This window comes from Schistocerca nitens, chromosome 4, assembly GCF_023898315.1.
Source record: "Schistocerca nitens isolate TAMUIC-IGC-003100 chromosome 4, iqSchNite1.1, whole genome shotgun sequence".
Lineage (NCBI taxonomy): Eukaryota > Metazoa > Arthropoda > Insecta > Orthoptera > Acrididae > Schistocerca > Schistocerca nitens.
In genome coordinates, this window is record NC_064617.1 from 544737275 (window position 1) to 544760515 (window position 23241).

The 23241-nt window shown below is 41.3% G+C and overlaps 1 protein-coding gene across 1 annotated transcript in view; it reads right to left on the minus strand.

Moving 5' to 3' along the window:
* The window catches only part of LOC126253558 (cytochrome P450 9e2-like), a 147857-nt gene that overhangs the window by 58021 nt on the left and 66595 nt on the right, over window positions 1-23241 (minus strand). The window contains exon 3 of the mRNA XM_049954966.1: window positions 4314-4586. Coding sequence (XP_049810923.1) covers window positions 4314-4586 — 273 coding nt within the window. The remainder of the gene's footprint in view (window positions 1-4313; window positions 4587-23241) is intronic.

Sequence of the window (23241 nt, forward strand, 5' to 3'; positions counted from 1 at the left end):
GATGGAATGATGACAAAGTCTCAGTTGTAGCTAAAGCAGGTGGCAGACAGCAGTCCACTGGTAGGATTCTAGGAAAATGCTACCAGTCTACAACAGAGACTGAACACAAAAAGTTATGTGAGCCATCCTAGAATATTGCTCAATGGTGTGGGAGATGTTCCATATATGACTAACAGGAGATATTGAATGAATATAAATAAGAGCAGCATGAATGGTCATAGGTTTGTTTGACCCATAGGAAAGTTTCATGAAGATGCTGAAAGGACTGAAATGGCAGACGCTTGAAGACAGATGCAAACTATCCCATGAAAACCTACTTAGAAATTTTCTAGAACACGTTTTAAATGATAAATCTAGGAATATCATTTTAAGCCCTTATGTATCACTCTCATAGAGATTGCAAAGACAAGATTAGATTGATTATGGTGTGCACAAAGGCATTCAATCAATCATTCTTCCCGCAAGCCACATGTCAATGACATGGTAAAAGACCGTAACAACAGATATAATGGGAGGTACTCTCTGCCATGCACTTCACAATGTTTTGCAGAGTTTGTATGTAGATGTAGACATTTATGTTGATGTTGTGAATGACTGCCACACACTTATTGATGGATTGAGCTGCAAACTGCTTATTGATGTGCATAGTAATAAAAATCAAAATGTGTTATTATATTTTAATTTTTAACAGGAGAGAGAGCAAAATCAGCAGATACAAATACATAGTCTATTAATATTAATGCGACCACTGTCTATGTCTTATCAACATGCAATAACCATTCACACTTGGCTGGTGGCAGCATTAGCAGTGGAGTGTATATTAAAGCCTTTTGGGGGAAGTGGAAAACAGTGCAATCGCAGTCATATTGAGGAAAGGAAGCGATTTATAAGACATCCTAAAGGGTACAATCATTAGCTTTTGGGTCAAGGTTTGAAGCATTTTCAAAATGGCTTAATTTCTGAACTGTTTCTGTGCCATCATGGTTAAAGTACACTGTTCATGGCAAAATGGCAAAAGAAACTGCAGCCAAGGCAACTGTGGTACTCCACGGACCATAGATGACAGTGATGAAAAATGGTTGTGGAGACGTGTACAGGTGAACAGATGTGCAGCTGTTGAACACCTGACTGCCCAGATTACCAAGGGGCTAGCAACAGTGTCTTCTCAACAACCATTTAGTGAATGTTGCTGCTTATGGGCCTCTGCAACAGGCACCTGGTTCATGCACTCATGCAGACTGCTGTTCATTGGTAACAAAGGCTGTAATTTGCATGACAGTACTGCAACTGGATGTCCACTGCGTGGTGAAAGGTAGCCTTTTAAGGTGAATCATGTTTTCTGCTTCATCGGACAGATGTGTATTGATATGTATGGTATGAAATATCTGAAATCAGACAAGGAGGGAATAGCGTAGGGAATTTTTTCATGGCATTCCCTGGGTCATATCATCATTCTGGAAGGCACAGTGAATCAACAGAAGTATGCATCTATACACAGGGACCGTGTCCTTCCCCACCACCAAGTTTATTTTTCCTCGGCACTACAACGTCTACCAGCAGGACAACACAATGTATCACACAGCTTGCAGTGTACACGCCTGGTTCAAAGAGTACCAGGATGAGTTTACCATAATCCCCTGCCACCAAGCTCTCTACATTTGAACCCATTCATGAATCTATGGGACCACCTCGATTGGGCTGTTTGAGCTATGGATCATCAGCTCAGAAACCTAATGCAACTGTCCACAGCACTGGAATCAGCATGGCTCCATATCCCTTCCAGATCCTCACTGATTCTCTTCCTGTGCATCTTACAGTGGTCCACTCTGCAAAAGCTGGTTATCTGGGCACTTGACAGGTGGTCACATTAATACGAATGGGCTTTGTAATAAGCAAATACAATAATAATAAGCAAAAGAGCAAGTCTATTTAACTATGAACTTTATAATTTTAAAAAATGAGCAAAATTATATATACCATTTTATGATATTACTTATACTTCTGCAGGGACTGAGTATGCCAAAAATGGTTAAAAAATGAAACTGTTCAGATGGAACAATTGGCAAATTAATAAGCTTCCTAGTGAAAGTAGATTTTTTGGAGTCAGAAAATTCTGAGCTAATAATTATGGTATTACATTTCAGAAATAACCATTGCTTAAGATTTGAATGTTCTACAACACAAGATCTTTGATTATGGACAATTTTTGGTACATAACATTTTTTGAAAGAGTAAGATGTTTAATGAGAAGAGGCAAATGAGAGCTTCCAGCAGGCTATATCGAACAGTCATTGGCTCACTATGAATTTCAGGTAAATTAATTAGACTATTGTCATCAGTAACTGAGAAATGACAACGTGAACAATAAAATTTTATGAATTCCTACTTGAATAAAAAAGTAGCTAATTTATGTCACTGATATATACATGGCATTCATAAAACAAGATAAAATAAAGAAAAAAAGTATACTGATGTAAGGATTGGTACAAGAACAAGTAGGATGGTTCTACCTTGCTCTGTTATGAAGTATACAGCCTGGAAACATTGGACCTGATAGCAAAAATAATTATGAATGTGGTAGCAACACCTGCATTGAGTGCAAGTACATGGAAGATCAATAAACACACAAACACTGCAGTGTTCAAATCAGACCAGATGGTTTACTTGATCTACATCTACATGGATACTCTGCAAAACACATTTAAGTGCCTACCAAATGATTCATCAAACCACCTTGACAATAATTCTCTATTATTCCAATCTTGAACAGCATGCGGAAGAAACGAACATCTATATCATCCTGTGTGAACTCTGAATTCCCTTACTTTGTTATGATGATCATTTCTTCATATGTAGATCAGTGTCAACAAAATATTTTCACATGTGGAGGAGAAAGTTGGTGATTGAAATTTTGTGAGAACATTCCGCCGCAACGAAAAATGCCTTTGTTTTAATTATGTTCACCCCAAGTCTTGTATCATTTCAGTGACTCTCTTTCCTCTATTTTGCAATAATATAAAACATGCTGATCTTCTTTGAACTTTCTTGATGTGCTCCATCAATCCTATCTGGTAAGGGTCTCACACTACACTGAAATACTCCAAAAGAGGATGGACAAGTGTAGTGCTGGCAGTCTCTTTAGTAGATCTGTTACATTTTCTGAGTGTCCTGCAAGTAAAACGCAGTCTTTGGTTTGCCTTCCCTACAATATTCTCTATGTGTTCTTTCCAATTCAAGTTGAACATAACTGTAATTCCTAGGTATTTAGCCAAATTTCCAGCCATTAGATTTGACTGATTTACTATGGACCCAAAGTTTAACAGATTCCTTTTAGTACTCATGAGGATGACCTCACACTTTTCATTATTTAGTGTCAATTGTCAATTTTTGCACCATATAGAAATCTTTTCTAAATCATTTTGCAATTTGTTTTGATCTTCTGATGACTTTACTAGTCAATAAACGACAGCATCGTTGGCAAACAACCTAAGACGACAGCTCAGATTGTCTCCTAAATTGTTTATGTAGATAAGGAATGCAAATGGCCTATAACACTACCTTGGGGAATGTCAGAAATCGCTTATGTTTTACTCAATGACTTTCCATCAATTACTATGAACTGTGATCTCTATGACAGGAAATCATGAATCCAGTCACATAACTGAAATGATATTCCATAAGCACTTAACTTCACTACAATCTGCTTTTGTGGTACAGTATCAAAAGCATCCTGGAAATCTAAATATAAAGAATCAATTTGAAATCCCTTGTCAGTAGCACTCAACACCTTATATGTGTAAAGGGCTAGTTGCGTTTCACAAGAACGATGTTTTCTAAATCCGTGTTGACAGTGTGTCAATTGACTGTTCTCTTCGAGGAAATTCATAATGTTTGAACACAATATATGTTCAAAAATCCTGCTGCATATCAACGTTAATGATTTGGGCCTATAATTTAGTAGATTATTCCTAGTACCTTTCTTGAATATTGTTGTGACCTGTGCAACTTTACAGTCTTTGGGTATGGATCTTTCATTGAGCGAACGTTTGTATATAATTGTAAAGTATGGAGCTATTGTATCAGCGTACTGTGAAAGGTACCTTGCTTTACTTCCTGCACCAACAAACAACAGACTGAGTAAAGAAGACTTGTCTTCAAAAGTGGAGCCTCAAATTTCAGGAAGCATAAATAAAGTGATAGACTAATTGCAAGGAACTGCAATGTACCTACAGATCCTGAATTTTAAAACACACAAACAATAAGCAAAAATTCTTAATTTTCCTAGAAGTTACTGAAAGTAGTTATGTACTTACATTCTGTTAGGTAGCGTGTCATCTGATTTCCACACTGTACTACTATTTCCTCCATAGATTTCAGCTTTCCTGAGCTAAAAGTAGGGGTGAGCATAGCACGCACTTTTTTCCACTCAGCTCCCTTCAGGTTAATTAGCATATTATCTATGTGTGGTCTGTTCTTCAATCGTAGCACTGGTCGATCCACGAAGCAGTCAAAATCACAGACCATGATGTTCCTGATGAGGTCTGGGTCTCGAACTATTAATACAGGTCGACGGCCCTCAAAATATCCTGCACATATTTAACTGTATTTTAACAATGAACATAATGGAATATTAGGCCTATCTCATAAAATGAAATTTTAATAAAGACATAATTAAACAACTTTTAAAAGCAGTAAATCTCATTATAAAAAAATGGGCAAAATTGAGAAAAAGCCATCAGTGTGTCAATTACAATGGACGGTTCACACAATATATTATTATTATTAACAGTTTTATTAAATTACAATAAATGCTATTCCTGAGAGAATATTCCAGGTATTTCATATATGTCCCAATTATAATTTATCATGTTCCATCAATCTCATTCACATGTTTGTGTATTGTACTGTGACTGTATAAATCACAGTTCAGCTTAAACTCATGTTATTGTCAGCAAGGAAAACCATTAAGTATAAGTGTGTTGGGAAGTGACTGTGAGAATTCCAAAGTCTTTAAAGGGCTACTGAAGGATGTATAGTTATCTACTTTACACAATATTCTTACTGCACAGTTCTGATGAGTAGACACTTTATTTACTTTAGGAACTAAAAGTAAATTCTACCTGAACAGGCCACAAAGGCCCAATGATCCCGACCGGCCACCAAGTCATCCTTAACCCACAGGCATCACTGGATGCGGATATGGAGGGGCACGTGGTCAGCAGACTGCTCTCCCAGCCGTACGTCAGTTTACAGGGCCATAACCACTACTTCTCAATCAATTAGCTCCTCAGTTTGCCTTTACTTCAGGCACACTACTTTAAAATATAATTACAGAAGGCAACAAGGAGTAGAAATATGCAAAATAAGCCAACACTCTTGCTTTTGGCTCAACACAACAAGAGGTGCTTCCAAGGGCATAGATGCTGAACTAAGCTTCTTGATTAATTTATCTGTGTGTTGATTCTATTTTAACTTGTTAACCAACTGGAGCCCCTGATAACTTTCATACAGTGTATTTCAGTTAGTGTACAACCATTAATGTTTATGTCTCATGCTAGGAAGTCGTAATTTGCTGGTTTAAAATTGCGTAATATGAGTCATTGTGAGATTAATACAAACCGTTAGCTGCAAACTACTTGTAGGTGTCTTAAGATATCATCTGAGCTATTTCTGTAAAGGCTGAATTTGGACCCTTGACCAGTATGCTTGTGTTGTCAGCAAATATTATAGTTGTCACTGGAAGTTAATTTGTGTAAGTTATAAACAATAATGGGTCAGTATTGATCATTATGGCACCCAACAGGGTATGTTACCTCATATTTGAGGTTGATTTCCTGCTTATGACACAGGTTGTCAATGCGACCCTCTGCTTTCTATTATGAAGGTAGGACTTCATTTACGTAAGTTATAAACAATAATGCAGTTAGTATTGATCCTTATGTCATCCAATAGGGTATGTTACCTCATATTTGACATTGGTTTCATGCTTATGACACAAGTTGTCAATGTGACCTATTAAAATATAAATCATTCACCTATTTTCAAAAATTTGTCACCTACAAGTAGCCAATATTTCTCACATCACAAACAACTGTTGCTATCCTTCGCTGCTCTAGTTGTGGTCTTCAGTCCAAAGGCTGGCTTGATGCAGCTCTCTGTGCCACTCCACCCTGTGTGAGCTTCTTCATCTATGAGTTACTACTACATCCTACATCCTTCTGAATTTGCTCACTGTGTTCATCTCTTGGACTCCATTTGCGATTTTTACCTGCTACAGTTCCCACCAGTACTATGTTGGTGATCCCTTCATGTCCCTTGTGTCCTATCAAACGATCCCTTCTTCTGATCAAGTTGTGGCACAAATTTCCTGTCTCCCCAATTGTATTCAGCACCTTCTCATTAGCAGCTTGCTGCACTCACCTAATCTTCAACATTATTCTGTAGCATAACATTTCAAAAGTTTCTATTCTCTTTTTGTCTAAACTGTTTATCGTCCATGTTTCACTTCCATACATGGCTACACTCTAGACAAATACTTTCAGAAAAGACTCATGTAAATCTATATTCCATATTAACAAATTTCTCTTCTTCAGAAATGCTTTTCATGCCATTGTCAATCTCCATTTTATAGCCTCTCTACTTTGGCCATCATGTTCCTTTGCTGCCCAAATAGCAAAACTCATCGACTACTTTAAGTGTCTTGTTTCCTAATCTGATTCCCTTAGCATCAGCTGGTTTAATTTAACTACATTTCATTATCCTTGTTTTGCTTTTGGATGATCATCTCATACACACCTTTCAAGACACTGTCCATTTCGTTCAACTGCTCTTCCAAGTCTGTTGCTGTCTCTGACACAACTACAAGATAACTGCTAGACCTCAAAGTTTTTATTTATTTTCCCTGAACTTAAATTCCTACTCCAAATTTTTCTTTGGTTTACTGCTTGTACAATGTACCATCTGAATAACATCAGGAACAGGCTCCAGCACTGTCTCACTCCTTTCTCAACCACTGCTTCCATTTCATACCCTTTGATTCTTATTACTGCCATCTGGTTTGTGTGCAAATTATAAATATCATTTCACTCCCTGTATTTTATCCCTACTATCTTCAGAATTTCAAAGAGAGTATTACAGTAAACGTCATCAAAAGCTTTCTCTAAGTCTACAAATGCTATAAATGTATGTTTGCCTTTCTTTAAACTATCTTCTAAGATAATTCATTAGGCCAGAACTGTCTTGCATGTTCCTACATTTCTCCAGAATCCAAACTGATTTTCCCCGATGTCAGTTTCTATCAGGTTTTCCTTCGTTCTGTAAAGAATTCATGTTAGCATTTTGCAACCATAACTGATTAAACTGATAGTTTGGTAATTTTCACACCTGTCAGCACCTGCTTGCTTTGGAATTGGGGTTATTATGCTTTTCTCAAAGTCTGAGGGTATTTTGCCCATCTCATTTATCTTGCACACCCATCTTTCAGAGCATCAAATTCTTCTCACAGTATCAAATCTTCCATCTCATCTTCATCTATGTCCACTTCCCTTTCCATAACATTGCATTCAAGTTTATCTCCATCTATATACTCCTTCCATCTTGCAGCGTTCCCTTCTTTGCTTAGGACTGCTCTCCCATGTGAGCTCTTGATATTCATGCAGCTGCTTCTCTTTTCACCAAAGGCATCTTTAATTTTCCTGTGGGCTGTATCTATCTTTCCCCCAATGAAATATGCTTCTGAACCCTTTCAGTTGTCCTCTAACTATTCCTGTTCAGCCATTTTGTATTTCCTGCCAATATGATTTTTTAATCGTTTATATTCCTTTTTGCTTGTTTCGTTTGCTGCATTTTTATATTTTCTCCTTTCATCTATTAAATTCAATATATCTTGTGTTATCCAAGGATTTCTACTAGGTATTTTCTTTTTACCTATTTGATCCTCTGCTTCTTCTCTTACAGCTACCCATTTGTCTTTGACTATATTCCTTTCCCCTGTTCTAGTCAAACTTCGCCTAATGCTCCCTCTGAAACTCTCAGCAATCTCTGGTTCTTTCAACTCATCCAGGTTCCATCTCCTTAATTTCCTACCTTCTACCTTTCTCTTCAGTATTGATCTACAGTTCATAAACAGTAAAATGTGGTCAGAGTCCACATCTGCCCCTGAAAATGTTTTACAATTTGAAACCTGGAGCATTAGCGATGATTAAATTATGCTCTGTGCAAAATTCTACCAGGTGACTTCTTCTTTCATTCCTTTCCCCCGATCCATATTCACCTCCTATTTTCCCTTCTCTTCCTTTTTCTACTATCAAATTCTAGTCCCCCATCACTATTAAAATTTCATCTCCCTTAACTACCTGGATAATTTCTTTTATCTTGTCATACATTTCTTCAATCTCATCATCATCTGTGGAGCTAGTTGACATATAAACTTGTACTACTGTGGTGAGTGTGGGCTTTGTGTCTTGGCTACAATAATGCATTCACTATGCTGTTCATAGCATCTTACCCACATTCCTGTTTTCTTGTTCATTATTAAGCCTACTCTTGCATTATCCATATTTTATTTTATACTTACAACCCTGTATTCACCTGACCGGAAGTCTTGTTCCTCCTACCAACAAACTTCACTAATTCCCACTATATCTAATTTCAACCAATCCATTTCCCTTTTTAAATTTTCTAATCTACCTGCCCGATTAAGGGCTCTCACATTCCATGCTCAGAACTATAGGAAGTCAGTTTTGTTTCTCCCGATGATGACATCCTCCTTAGTAGTGTAGTAGTTCTATGGGCAACTATTTTACCTCCGGAATATTTTACCCAAGAAGATGCCATCATCCTTTAACCATACAGTAGAGCTGCATGCTCTTGAGAAAAATTATGGCTGCAGTTTCCCCTTGCCTTCAACCATCTACAGTACCAGCACTGCAGGGCCATTTTGGTTGATATTACAAAGCCAGATCAGTCAACCATCCAGACTTTTGCCCCTGCAAATAGTGAAAAGGCTGCAGTCCCTCTTCAGGAACCATACATTTCTCTAGCCTCTCAACAAACAGATACACCGCCCCCCACCCCCCACCCCCCCACCCCCTCCCGGTAACCCCTGTTGTGGTTGTACCTACAGTTACAGCACAACTATCTGTATCACTGAGGCGCACAAGCTGCCCCACCAATGGCAAAGTCTGTGGTTCATGTATGACTGATCCATGGTTGACACTACATCTTTGAAATGTGTAACATTACAAGAGGTAGATGGACAATTATATAAATTGTATATAAACATACTAATTTCAATAAATGCTCTTTCAAGGAAGAATAAATAAATGCAACACCTTCTGACACAAAAGTGCTTTCCCCAAAGGAGGATTTATGGAGTGAATGAGTGTCCTGTTTATGTCACTTCAGGATTTAAGGACTAGTGGAAGTGTGTGTTCTCCACTGCCAAACAGGGGACATAGAAATAAGTTTTCAAAATGCTCAGCTTGAGAATTATGGCAGAGCAATCACACAAACAGATTTCTTTATGAATACAAAACAAAATCATGGCATCTATGTGGATATCAGGTAAACAGTGTGGTCCTGTTTATTGTGGAGAAGACATGGTTGTGAGTGACAGAGTTATGGCATATCAATACAAAGACATTTTTACAACTTGTTAACTGTGCACCATTGAATGCTGTTTGAAAAATGTCTTCCATTAGTTGTATGATGACAGAATAACAATCACCAACATAATGTATGTTGAAGAACACTTTTATTAAATACATGCAGCACATACACACATAGTGTGAACATTGAAGACAAGCACCACACAAAGACAAAACATACCAAAGATTTTCAATCAAAGAGTCTACAAATAAAACTCAAAGATGATGTTTCTTATGGTGGATAGTCACCACAGAGACCCCTCCCACCAGCCGGTGTGGCCGTGCTGTTCTAGGCGCTACAGTCTGGAACCGCATGATGGCTACGGTCGCAGGTTCGAATCCTGCCTCGGGCATGGATGTGTGTGATGTCCTTAGGTTAGTTAGGTTTAAGTAGTTCTAAGTTCTAGGGGACTGATGTTAAGCCCCATAGTGCTCAGAGCCATTTTTAGGCCCCTCCTGCCCTATCCCTCCAGGTAGTGCAGAGCACGGGGAAGGAACAGAGATGTTATCCATGAAGAAACCTTGAAGCCGCATAGGTGGGTGAAGGAGTTGTGCCATGCAGTAGCAGGGAGGTTTGTCAAGTGGAGAGAGGTCCATGGCAATGGAGAGGATGCTGTTACCAGAGATTTTGGCCACTAGGATGTCCTGCTCAGTGTCTGATGGGAGCTCAAAGGATTTCAGTAGCTGTATGTGAGTTGCTGAGGCATTATATTGCATTGAAGGAAGGATGATAAAACTGAAGACAGTGCTGTCTCAAACCTCAATTGAGAGAACACCCAGGGTGATGTCTGTGATGTCAGTAAACACTGTACACTGTATTGAGAGGGGGTGAGGGAGGTGGCGGGGGGAGAAGGGAGGGGGGAGGGGTGTCTCACTTGTAGGTGAAGCCATCACACACTCCACAAGTTGTGTCTCATGGAGGAGTGCCATCGACTGTGGCCTGCGAAGCTGTGGGAACAAACAGAGAACTGTAGATCACCTGTTAACAACCATGCTAGCTTTATCCTACTTATTGAGACTTTCGTATTTGCTGTTAAACACAATGTCCAGTGTGTTCTGACCCTGGTCAAGGACTTTGTGAGGGCCCAAATACTGAAGTTGGAGAGATGCACAGAAGGAGTCGTCACGAAGCATAACATAATTGCAGGTTGCAAGACCTTTTTAGATGAAGGCTTGTGGTACAGAATGCAGTTAGCTGAGCAAGGACTTGTGAAATTTATTCACATATTTTATCAACTAGAGCAGGAAGCTTATCTTCATTTGGGAGGTGTAAGTGTTCAAAAAACTCAGCTGGGAAGATTAGGAGTACTCAATCTACAGTGGATACCACAAGATCCTGAAGGAGATCCCAGCAGAGGGGTCAAAATGTCAATTGTTTAAAGAAATGTGACATGGCCTAATAACCCAAAAGATTTTAACTTCAGTGACAATGGTCACAAAAGCCTGCACACGTACACATGAGTGCCATCTTACGGATTTAGTGCCAATGCTCCACAAGACCATTGCTCTGCAGGTGGTAGGAAATGGTGTGGAACTTGTCAACACTGCACAGCTCACAAAGATTCATGAGCAGTGAGGATTCGAACTGGTGGCACTGGTTGGTGATTGCAGATGAAGGGCAACAAAAACGAGAACTCCAGAAGCTGACGAAGGCATGGGTAACCAAAGCAGCCATTATAATAGATAAAGGAATGGCTTTGACCCACCTTGAGACTTGGTTGATGACTGAGAATTTATCTCGAAAGCCCTAGGAGGAATGGAGGGAGGAGGCCAACAACGTTGATATGGACATGACATAGGTGTTCTTTGGGAATGCTGAACTGTCCTAGATGGGGCTGTGCATGTCACCTGACTTTGCTTCTCTGGCATGGAACACAAGCTCGCATCGAATTGTGACATTGTTCTTAACACTAGCCGCACTAATTGTTTAGTAACCAGCTTAGCAGTGGCGTTGATGCCTGGGTAAACAAGAGAGTGTAGGGAGTTGACACCACTTGCTGGAGAGGGGGAGGTACAATTGATTGGAGAGTACCTGCTAAAGTGTCACACACGTTGGGGGTAGCTGAGCCTGGCAGTTGGAGTGGCACAACAATCAGTGAGCATTTTGTGTCCTTCAACTTGTCTGCCAAATCGATTTCATTATTTAAATGGATAGATAAAATAATCTACTCACCGAGTGGCAGCAGAATACACACATAAAAGACGTTTGTAATGGGCAAGTTTTCGGAGCAAGTGGCTTCTTCTTCAGCCACAAGGGTTGAAGGGGAAGGAAGAGGGGTGAAGGAAAAGGACTGGAGAAGTCTAGGAAAAGGAGTAGATTTTCGGAAAGCAAACCAGAACTGTGGGTCACAGGAGACTTACTGTACAGGATGAGAAGAAAAGACTGATTGTTGGGACTGCATCAGACAAGATTTGAAAACCTGAGAGCTTAAAGGTGCAAGACAGGATAACATACAGACAGAGATTACTGCTTAAACATCATGGTGGTGGTGAAAAATAGATGGGAAAGACAATGAAAGATGTAAAAAATTAAAACAGAGTGAAGCAAAGAGTAGTTACAGTGAAGAAATGCTGAGATGGAAGAAATTAATACACGGGGGCTGTTCAATAAAGAATTATCATAACTTTTTAATGATCATAATTTCTCACACTAAAATTTAACCTTATGATATTCTTTTAGCTTCATGTGCAACAAACATGCCATAGTAGTTTCATTGTTGGGACTCCTGTTTCCCATCTACATCTACATCTACATCTATACTCCGCGAGCCACCTTACGGTGTGTGGCGGAGGGTACTTATTGTACCACTATCTGATCCCCCCTTCCCTGTTCCATTCACGAATTGTGTGTGGGAAGAACGACTGCTTGTAAGTCTCCGTATTTGCTCTAATTTCTCGGATCTTTTCGTTGTGATCATTACGCGAGATATATGTGGGCGGTAGTAATATGTTGCCCATCTCTTCCCGGAATGTGCTCTCTCGTAATTTCGATAATAAACTTCTCCGTATTGCGTAACGCCTTTCTTGAAGTGTCCGCCACTGGAGCTTGTTCAGCATCTCCGTAACGCTCTCGCGCTGACTAAATGTCCCCATGACAAATCGCGCTGCTTTTCGCTGGATCATGTCTATCTCTTCTATTAATCCAACCTGGTAAGGGTCCCATACTGATGAGCAATACTCAAGAATCGGACGAACAAGCGTTTTGTAAGCTACTTCTTTCGTCGATGAGTCACATTTTCTTAGAATTGTTCCTATGAATCTCAACCTGGCGCCTGCTTTTCCCACTATTTGTTTTATGTGATCATTCCACTTCAGATCGCTCCGGATAGTAACTCCTAAGTATTTTACGGTCGTTACCGCTTCCAATGATTTACCACCTATGGCATAATCGTACTGGAATGGATTTCTGCCCCTATGTATGCGCATTATATTACATTTATCTACGTTTAGGGAAAGCTGCCAGCTGTCGCACCATTCATCAATCCTCTGCAGGTCTTCCTGGAGTACGTACGAGTCTTCTGATGTTGCTACTTTCTTGTAGACAACCGTGTCATCTGCAAATAGCCTCACGGAGCTACCGATGTTGTCAACTAAGTCATTTATGTATATTGTAAACAATAAAGGTCCTATCACGCTTCCTTGCGGTACTCCCGAAATTACCTCTACATCTGCAGATTTTGAACCGTTAAGAATGACATGTTGTGTTCTTTCTTCTAGGAAATCCTGAATCCAATCACAAACCTGGTCCGATATTCCGTAAGCTCGTATTTTTTTCACTAAACGTAAGTGCGGAACCGTATCAAATGCCTTCCTGAAGTCCAGGAATACGGCATCAATCTGCTCGCCAGTGTCTACGGCACTGTGAATTTCTTGGACAAATAGGGCGAGCTGAGTTTCACATGATCTCTGTTTGCGGAATCCATGTTGGTTATGATGAAGGAGATTTGTATTATCTAAGAACGTCATAATACGAGAACATAAAACATGTTCCATTATTCTACAACAGATTGACGTAAGCGAAATAGGCCTATAATTATTCGCATCTGATTTATGACCCTTCTTGAAAATGGGAACGACCTGCGCTTTCTTCCAGTCGCTAGGTACTTTACGTTCTTCCAGAGATCTACGATAAATTGCTGATAGAAAGGGGGCAAGCTCTTTAGCATAATCACTGTAGAATCTTACGGGTATCTCGTCTGGTCCGGATGCTTTTCCGCTACTAAGTGATAGCAGTTGTTTTTCAATTCCGATATCATTTATTTCAATATTTTCCATTTTGGCGTCCATGCGACGGCTGAAGTCAGGGACCGTGTTACGATTTTCCGCAGTGAAACAGTTTCGGAACACTGAATTCAGTATTTCTGCCTTTCTTCGGTCGTCCTCTGTTTCAGTGCCATCGTGGTCAACGAGTGACTGAATAGGGGATTTAGATCCGCTTACCGATTTTACATATTACCAAAACTTTTTAGGGTTCTTGTTTAGATTGTTTGCCAATGTTTTATGTTCGAATTCGTTGAATGCTTCTCTCATTGCTCTCTTTACGCTCTTTTTCGCTTCGTTCAGCTTTTCCTTATCAGCTATGATTCGACTACTCTTAAACCTATGATGAAGCTTTCTTTGTTTCCGTAGTACCTTTCGTACATGATTGTTATACCACGGTGGATCTTTCCCCTCGCTTTGGACCTTAGTCGGTACAAACTTATCTAAGGCGTACTGGACGATGTTTCTGAATTTTTTCCATTTTTGTTCCACATCCTCTTCCTCAGAAATGAACGTTTGATGGTGGTCACTCAGATATTCTGCGATTTGTGCCCTATCACTCTTGTTAAGCAAATATATTTTCCTTCCTTTCTTGGCATTTCTTATTACACTTGTAGTCATTGATGCAACCACTGACTTATGATCACTGATACCCTCTTCTACATTCACGGAGTCGAAAAGTTCCGGTCTATTTGTTGCTATGAGGTCTAAAACGTTAGCTTCACGAGTTGGTTCTCTAACTATCTGCTCGAAGTAATTCTCGGACAAGGCAGTCAGGATAATGTCACAAGAGTCTCTGTCCCTGGCTCCAGTTCTGATTGTGTGACTATCCCATTCTATACCTGGTAGATTGAAGTCTCCCCCTATTACAATAGTATGATCACGAAACTTCTTCACGACGTTCTGCAGGTTCTCTCTGAGGCGCTCAACTACTACGGTTGCTGATGCAGGTGGTCTATAGAAGCATCCGACTATCATATCTGACCCACCTTTGATACTTAACTTAACCCAGATTATTTCACATTCGCATTCGCTAATAACTTCACTGGATATTATTGAATTCTTTACTGCTATAAATACTCCTCCACCATTGGCGTTTATCCTATCCTTGCGGTATATATTCCATTCTGTGTCTAGGATTTCGTTACTGTTCACTTCCGGTTTTAACCAACTTTCCGTTCCTAATACTATATGCGCACTATTTCCTTCAATAAGCGATACTAATTCAGGAACCTTGCCCTGGATACTCCTGCAGTTTACCAATATTACGTTAACTTTTCCTGTTTTTAGTCTCTGAGGACGGACGTTCTTTATCAACGATGCTGATGTTCTCTCTGGTAAGCCGTCAGGTATTTTATCGTTTCGCCCAAGGGGGGGTCCCTCTAACCTAAAAAACCCCCGTGTGCACGCCACACGTACTCTGCTACCCTAGTAGCTGCTTCCGGTGTGTAGTGCATGCCTGACCTGTCTAGGGGGGCCCTACAGTTCTCCACCCAATAACGGAGGTCGATGAATTTGCAACCATTATAGTCGCAGAGTCGTCTGAGCCTCTGGTTTAGACCCTCCACACGGCTCCAAACCAGAGGACTGCGATCGACTCTGGGCACTATTCTGCAGATATTAAGCTCAGCTTGCACTCCGCGTGCGATGCTGGTTGTCTTCACCAAATCAGCCAGCCGCCGGAAGGAACCAAGGATGGCCTCAGAACCCAAGCGGCAGGCGTCATTCGTTCCGACATGTGCTACTATCTGCAGCCGGTCACACCCAGTGCGTTCAATAGCTGCCGGAAGGGCCTCCTCCACATTACGGACGAGACCCCCCGGCAAGCACACCGAGTGCACACTGGCATTCTTCCCCGACCTACCCGCTATTTTCCTGAGGGGCTCCATAACCCGCCTAACATTGGAGCTCCCTATAACTAATAGGCCCGCCCTCTGTGACTGTCGGGACCTTGCCGGAGAATCGGCCACTGGCCCAACAGGCGAGGCATCCTGTGGTGGCTCGGAAACGATGTCATCACCACTAGGAAGCACCCCGTACCTGTTGGAAAGGGGTAAGGCAGCTGCCACGCGGCCAGATCCCACCTTCGCCTTTCGGCCAGGCACGCGCGAGCCCACCACTGTCCGCCATTCACCCTGGAGTGATGGCTGACCGGTAAGATGCTCACTGCCGGAAGACGCAGCGACATCAGGGGTTCCATGTGATTCCAAGGCCACCGAAGTAGGCATAGGTCTCACCACAGTTGCCCCAACGCCACTACGAGCCGACGCCTGCGCCTCGAGCTCGATGAGCCTAACAGACAAAGCCTCCACCTGCCCCCGAAGAGTGGCCAATTCTCCTTGCGTCCGCTCACAACAACAACAGTCCCTACACATGACTATGTTTACCCTACTCTATACGGTGACAAATTCCCAAGATAATCTTCTGATGAGCTACTCTGATAATCAAGAAACACTCACTGAAATACGAGACGCGAAAACTACGCTAGGTTTTCCCAGAAAAACTATTTAAAAGCTAAGCGCAGCAAATAAGTACAAAATAAATTTCTCTCCTAACGATCAAGAACTGTTAGTTTCTATGCAGAGCAGATAAACACAAATAGAATCCCTTCCTTAGTGGGAGGTCGTAAACAAAATGCAAAATAAACGCTTTATACAAACAGTACTCGCTGCTGCTGGTGCTCTCGCTCTGGCTGTCACATCTGTGAGAGACAGGCAAGTCAGACATGTTCAGTATCACCTACTGCTGCAATGGAGGTAACATGCAAGGAACAATACGCGGCTTTGAAATTCTGCTTTTGTCTCAACATATCTTCAGCTGAGGCCTATACAATGTTACAGGAGGCCTATGGAGAGTCTGTTCTTCCCTACAGCACAGTTCAAAGGTGGTTTAAAATGTTTAAAGAGGGGAGACAATCAATTTCAAAGGAGGGTGGAGCCAGTGCTTCAGTTACTGCTCTGACTGAAGAAAACATCAACACTGTTGCTGTCATTGTGAGAGAGGATTGATGAATTACCTTAAGATCACTTTCTGAATTACTGAACATTTCATTGGGTGCCACCCACACATTGGTGACAGAAAAATTACGTGACACGTGTTTGTGTGCAAAGGGTTCCAAGATTGTTGATTCCCAAACAAAAGGACATTCGCATGCAGGTCTGCATGCAATTAAAGTTGATGTTAGAGGAAGATCCGGAGTTTCTTTCAAATGTAATCACTGCTGATGAAACTTGGCTACATCATTGTGATCCTAAGAGCAAACAGCAAAGCTCAGTGTGGAAATTCCCTTCATCATCAACCACCAAAAAAGCAAAAGAGTTGCTTTTGCTGGAAAAGTTATGGTCATCTCATTCTTTGATATTCATGGAATGGTTTATCAGCATTTTGTACCTGTACACACATCAGTGACTGGACAATACTACAGGGATGTCCTGAAAACATTGCAAGTCCATATCAGGCACAAAAGACCACATTTCCATGAAGCAAGCTGAATGCTGCACCATGATAATGTGCAGTCACATATTCTCAATTTTTTGCTCAATATATTGCAAAAATCAACGTGAAGTGCATCCCTCACCCTCTCTATAGTCCGGATTTAGCCCCAAGTGACTTTTTTCTAACCCCTAACATGAAGAAATGCCTTCGTGGGAGGCATTATCAATCATCAGAAGCAGTGTTGAAGGCCGTGGAAGTGATTTTGAAGAACCTCACATAAAATGGTTTCCAGCACGTATTTGAAGACTGGCAGAAATGCTGGGACAAGTGCATCATATTCAGGGGAGGACTATCAAAATTATGAGGATGAGTAGGGGTATGTTGTCAAAAAAATATTATGATCATTCTTTATTGAACAGCCCTTGTAAATTAAGGCCAAGGTGAATCCGAGAACCAAGGACATGTTGTAGTGCTAGTTCCCACCTGCAGAGTTCTGAGAAACTGGTGTCTGGGGTAAGAATTCAGATGGTGCACGTGGTGAAACAGGCACCGAGGTCATAAATGTCATGTTGTGGAGAATGCTCTGCAACAGGGTATTGTGTGTTGCCTGTATACATCCTCTGCCTATGCCCATTCATCCTGACTGATAACTGGGCGGTAGTCAAGCCAATGTAAAAGGCTGAACAGTGTTTACATAACAGCTGGTACAAGACGTGTCATTTCACAGTTGGTTCTCCGTTTGATATTATATGTTTTGCCAGTTAGAGGGCTGGATTAGGTGGTGGTAGGAGAGTGCAAAAGGAAAGTCTTGCACAGGGGACTGTCACAGGGGTAGGAGCCATGGGGTGAGGAGATGGGTGCAGAAGAAGTATAGGGTCTGACAAGGATATTGTGGAGGTTGGGAGGACGATGAAAAGCCAGTATACACCCTCTGCCTAAACCCATTCATCCTTATTGACAATATGATGGTAGTCATGCCAATTTACATAACAGCTGGTATATAACACGTGTTGTTTCATAGGTGGCTCTCCCTTTGATAGTATATGTTTTGCCAGTTATAAGGCTGTTGTAGGTCGTGGTAGGAAGGTGTATAGGGCAAGTCTTGCAGCAGGGATGGTCACAGGGGTAGGAGTCATAGGATAGGAAGATGGGTGTCGAGGTACAACAGCCCTATAGCTGGCAAAATATATACTGTCAAAGGGAGAGCCACAGGCAAAATGATGCATGTCACATAGCAGCTGTTATGTAAACAATGTTCGGCCTTCTACATCGGCATGACTACCAGCAAATTATCAAATAGGGTGAATGGGCATAGGCAGAGGGTGTATACTGACATTGCATTCATGACCTCGGTGCCTGTTGCACCACAGGCACCATCTGAATTCTTCTCCCAGACACCGGTTTCTCACAACTCTGCAGGTGAGAACTAGCACTTCAATATGTCCTTGGTTCTCGCCACCCACCTGGCCTTAATTTACGTTAATTTCTTCTGTCTCATCATCTCTTCACTGTAACTACTCTTTGCTTCACTCCATTTTAATTTTCTGCATCTTTCACTGTCATTCCCATCATTTGTTCACTGCCCCCCCTCCCACCTCTGTTACATACAATGCACTTAGCTTTTCACTCTTAAAAACTCATGCATGACATTTAAGCAGTAATATCTGTCTGCATATTAGAATGTCTTCCATCTTTAACCTCTCAGGTTTTCAAATCTCGTCTGATGGAGTCCCCAACAAATCAGTCGTTCTTTCTTGTCCTGTACGGTAAGTCTCCTCTGACCTGCAGTTCTGGGTGACTTTCCCAAATTCTACCCCTTTCTCTAGACTTCTCCAGTCCTTTTCCTTCATCCCTCTTCCTTCCCGTTCACTCTTTCTGCCTGAAGAAAGAGCCACTGACTCCGAAAGCTTGCCCATTATAACCATCTTTTATGTGTGTGTTCTGCTGCCACTTGGTGAGTAGATCTTTTATCTATCAAATTAAATAATGTTAATATAATTGAGGGAAACATTCCACGTGGGAAAAATATATCTAAAAACAAAGATGATGTCTGCTTGTGTCTGTATATGTGTGGATGGATATGTGTGTGGATGCGAGTGTATACCCGTCCTTTTTTCTCCCCCTAAGGTAAGTCTTTCCGCTCCCGGGATTGGAATGACTCCTTACCCTCTCCCTTAAAACCTACATCCTTTCATCTTTCCCTCTCCTTCCCTCTTTCCTGATGAGGCAACAGTTTGTTGCGAAAGCTTGAATTTTTTGTGTATGTTTATGTTTGTTTGTGTGTCTAGCTACCTGCCAGCGCTTTCGTTTGGTAAGTCATATCATCTTTGTTTTTAGATACAATTAAATAATTTTGTCAATAACTGCATTCTTTGTCATAAATTGATTTCATTGGTCTTCTGATCTTCAGGTAGACCAGTTTGTCCATGTCAATGATGTATGTTATAATATTCATGCAGAACAGGCAATCAACAACAACTTTATCAGTACCAAAGCATATGTCTGTTGAATAATGTCTGACAGGTCTATGTGCCACAGTCATCTGGGAGGGGTGTCTTTGCTCGGGTTGTGTATGGCATTGCAAGCAGTCAGTGGTTTGTAAAGACAGTAAACTCATGCCCTTCAATACTGTCAAGAAAATGTATGATTTTCTGATAGATCATGAGGAGTTCGCAGTCATGTAGACCACTTGTGCTGTGCAGGAGAGGTTTTTTTGAACACAAATCAGAGAGGTTCAGCAGTATCACCAATATGGTGTGCAAATCTGCATCTATTGATGTATTGCTCATGTCGGCAATGACGGAGAGGTGGCCATTAGATATCTTCGAGCCCAAAGTGTTTTTACCAATCATGGTGTCAGTGAGCAGTGCCTGGATGGAGGAGCATAAGAGATGTGATGACGGCAGAAACTTATAATGTGTAGGAATCTTTGCAATTCATGGTAGTCCATTGGCAGAGGATGGTTTCAGATAAAATCGATGGGGTTTGATAGCAAACAGATGCCCTCAGCCAATACCATTTAGCCAAGAAAAGTTACACTGTCACGTAACAATTGATACTTCTCATGGTTAATTTTGACAGTATTGGTCTCGAGTGTGTCCTGGACTCATGCCAAATGCTCTTCCTGTTCTTTGGGAGAGGGGGAAAATCAAGATGTCATCCAAATAGACATACACAGGTGGTAGGTTGATCAACAATGAATCGATAAACTGCAGTCAAGTCTGGGCCCCATTTTTGGGATCATATGGCATGAGACAGTACTCAAATGGTACAAAGGGGGTAATGACAGCAGTCTTGTGGATGCCGTCCTCGAATATGGGAATTTGTTGGTAAGCTTTGGGCCAATCAAGTACACTGAACACACATTGAGCAGTTGAGTGAAGTCCTGAATGTGTGGGATTGGATAATTGTCTTTAATAGTGTGTGAGTTCAGAACCTTGTAGTCCCCACACAGGTGAAATAAACCATCTTTCTTCTGAATAATATGCATAGGAGAAGACCAATTGCTATCTGACTGGCATAAAATGCCTGCATCAAGTAGTTCACCAATAACTGGTTTGGCATGGCACAGATTTTTAGGATTGAGGGGGTGTGCCTTGTGTCCCTCACGATACTGATTCTGTAATAAGCACCATTAGTAGTTGTACATACACATCCAGCCTGTGAACATGTGGGAGTAATTTCATTGTTGGTCTGAGGGGAAGGGAACACCAGAAGGAATCATTGGGCAGCAAAGTGTCATTAACCTAGCAGTCCCGCACATGAGGTGGCCTGGAAGAGGCACGGGCATGGCTGCTAAAGACTCATCAGAGCACAATGAATGCTTGACAGAGAGTTGGCATAGTGTCTGATGAGCTCGCACCAGTTGTGCTGATGTTGCATTGATCAGTTGGTAAAGAATGGTGCTGTTTGCTCATAGAGCATCAGAAACAGAGTGCTTGAGTAAGCTCGACCAATGATGTGGTGAGCTAAGCCATTCGTTTGGAGCACTCAGAGAGAGAGAGAGAGAGAGAGAGAGAGAGAGAGAGAGAGAGAGAGAGAGCAAACGAGGCGGTCCTTAGAGGGGAAAAAGGGAGTAGAGCCGAATGAGCCCATGACTAGGGAGACAGAGGCTTTGTGGAGCAATGAGGCCAACTGGACTGGGTGATAACTTGAAATTTTAAGGAAGTCTATGCCCAGTGTGGGTTTGTCCACATCTGTGACATGGAAAGTCCATAAAAATGAAGATCAGGAGTGAGGTGGACCTGAACCTCTGCAGCATCGAGGATGGTGAAATTAGAGCTGTTAGCCACACATAAGGTTAGATTGGTTGGTGATTTATGAGTGGGGGCCAATGTGATAGGAATGATGCTGGCCTTCACACCTGTTCGATAAGAAATCATATGCCCGATGCTTGATCTACCACGTTGAGATGGCTCCCAGAAGAAGAGGTGATGTTCATCATCTGTTGCTTCATGAGGTGCATTGTGGAGGTGGTGTGGACCAATGCGCCTAAACTGGTCCATGAGCAAAATTTAGGAATGTGCAGGGAGGTCAGCAGTTCTGTGCAGTGTTGCTGAAGGTAGTGTGAAACAACATAAGGGATACATGGGGTGGGGGGGGGGGGGCATGATCACGGGACGTGGAAGGCACAGTAGGCATCACAGGTGGTATATCTGTGAGTATGGAAGGCGATAACAGAAGATGTGAAGTACAGAAAAGTAGCAAATTAACAGTACCTCGAGTGTCATGTTGAGTGTAATAACTTCCTGTCTGGGGGCTGTTGGGTGCCAACAGCGATGTATGCAGCATGTTATTCCCGCAATGGGCAGTGATATTCAATCAAAAACATGTGTGAAACATGTGGAATGCCTAGGTCAATGTGATCTTGTGGAAACACTGGAGATGATGCATTTGGTCCACGCCACTGTGAACCTGGATAGGTTAGAGGGCCCACTTGTGTTGCATGAGGAAGGAAATGCACTTGTGATTCACAGTCTGCAGGTGAAAAGGGTTCATTGTGTCATATAGCTTATGGCTCATTGTTTGTAGTGTGCACACAACACATAGTCACTGAAATAATGGGCGAAAATGAGTCCAGAGTCACCAATGTGGTAATTCTCTTCCTTTAGTTGTACAATGAAGGAATAATAACAAGCAACAAAATGTACACTGAAGAATATTTTTATAAAATAACTATAGCAAATACACACAGAGCCTGACCATTTGGAAGAAGAACCACACAAAAACAAACATGTCAAAGATCCTCGATCAAAGGATTTGCAAGTCAAGCTTCAAGATTATAACTCTTGTGGCTGATAGTCATCACAGTTGTTTTGAGATCAAGTAATGTGTATATCAGCATGGCAAGATACACACTCACTCATTCATTCTGGATTATACATGGGAAAGTAGTCTCATCCAATAATACACTGATAATTTACTAGTGTGCAGACGGTCCTCACAAAACTGACTGGATATTTACAGGATATTTAGGAATTTCAGCTTTGTGTTGGATCATAAAATTCTCACATTGATACCACCCTTGATTCAGATCATCTCCAGAAAACCTGTGGTCACAATAAACTTAGTGGAGTGCAGGTTGATGAGACAGCACGTGGACCAACACTGGGTTATACACCACTACATCGAATAGACTGTTGAGCACACTAGTGGACATGTGGAAACTATTAATAATTTAATGTACACTTGTACCTAACAAATTACCCATCAAGATGCATAACATGAACTACTAAGAGATCCAAAACCTGTAAATAATAGCAGAATCCTATGATCTGCCAACTATATGGCAAAATACGAGGATTGGAACTTAAATAGTGGCAATTATTTATCACAAACGATACAAAAGAGTTACATGTTTGCACCTGTTACTCTCCTTCAGAGTAGTCACCAGCATTGT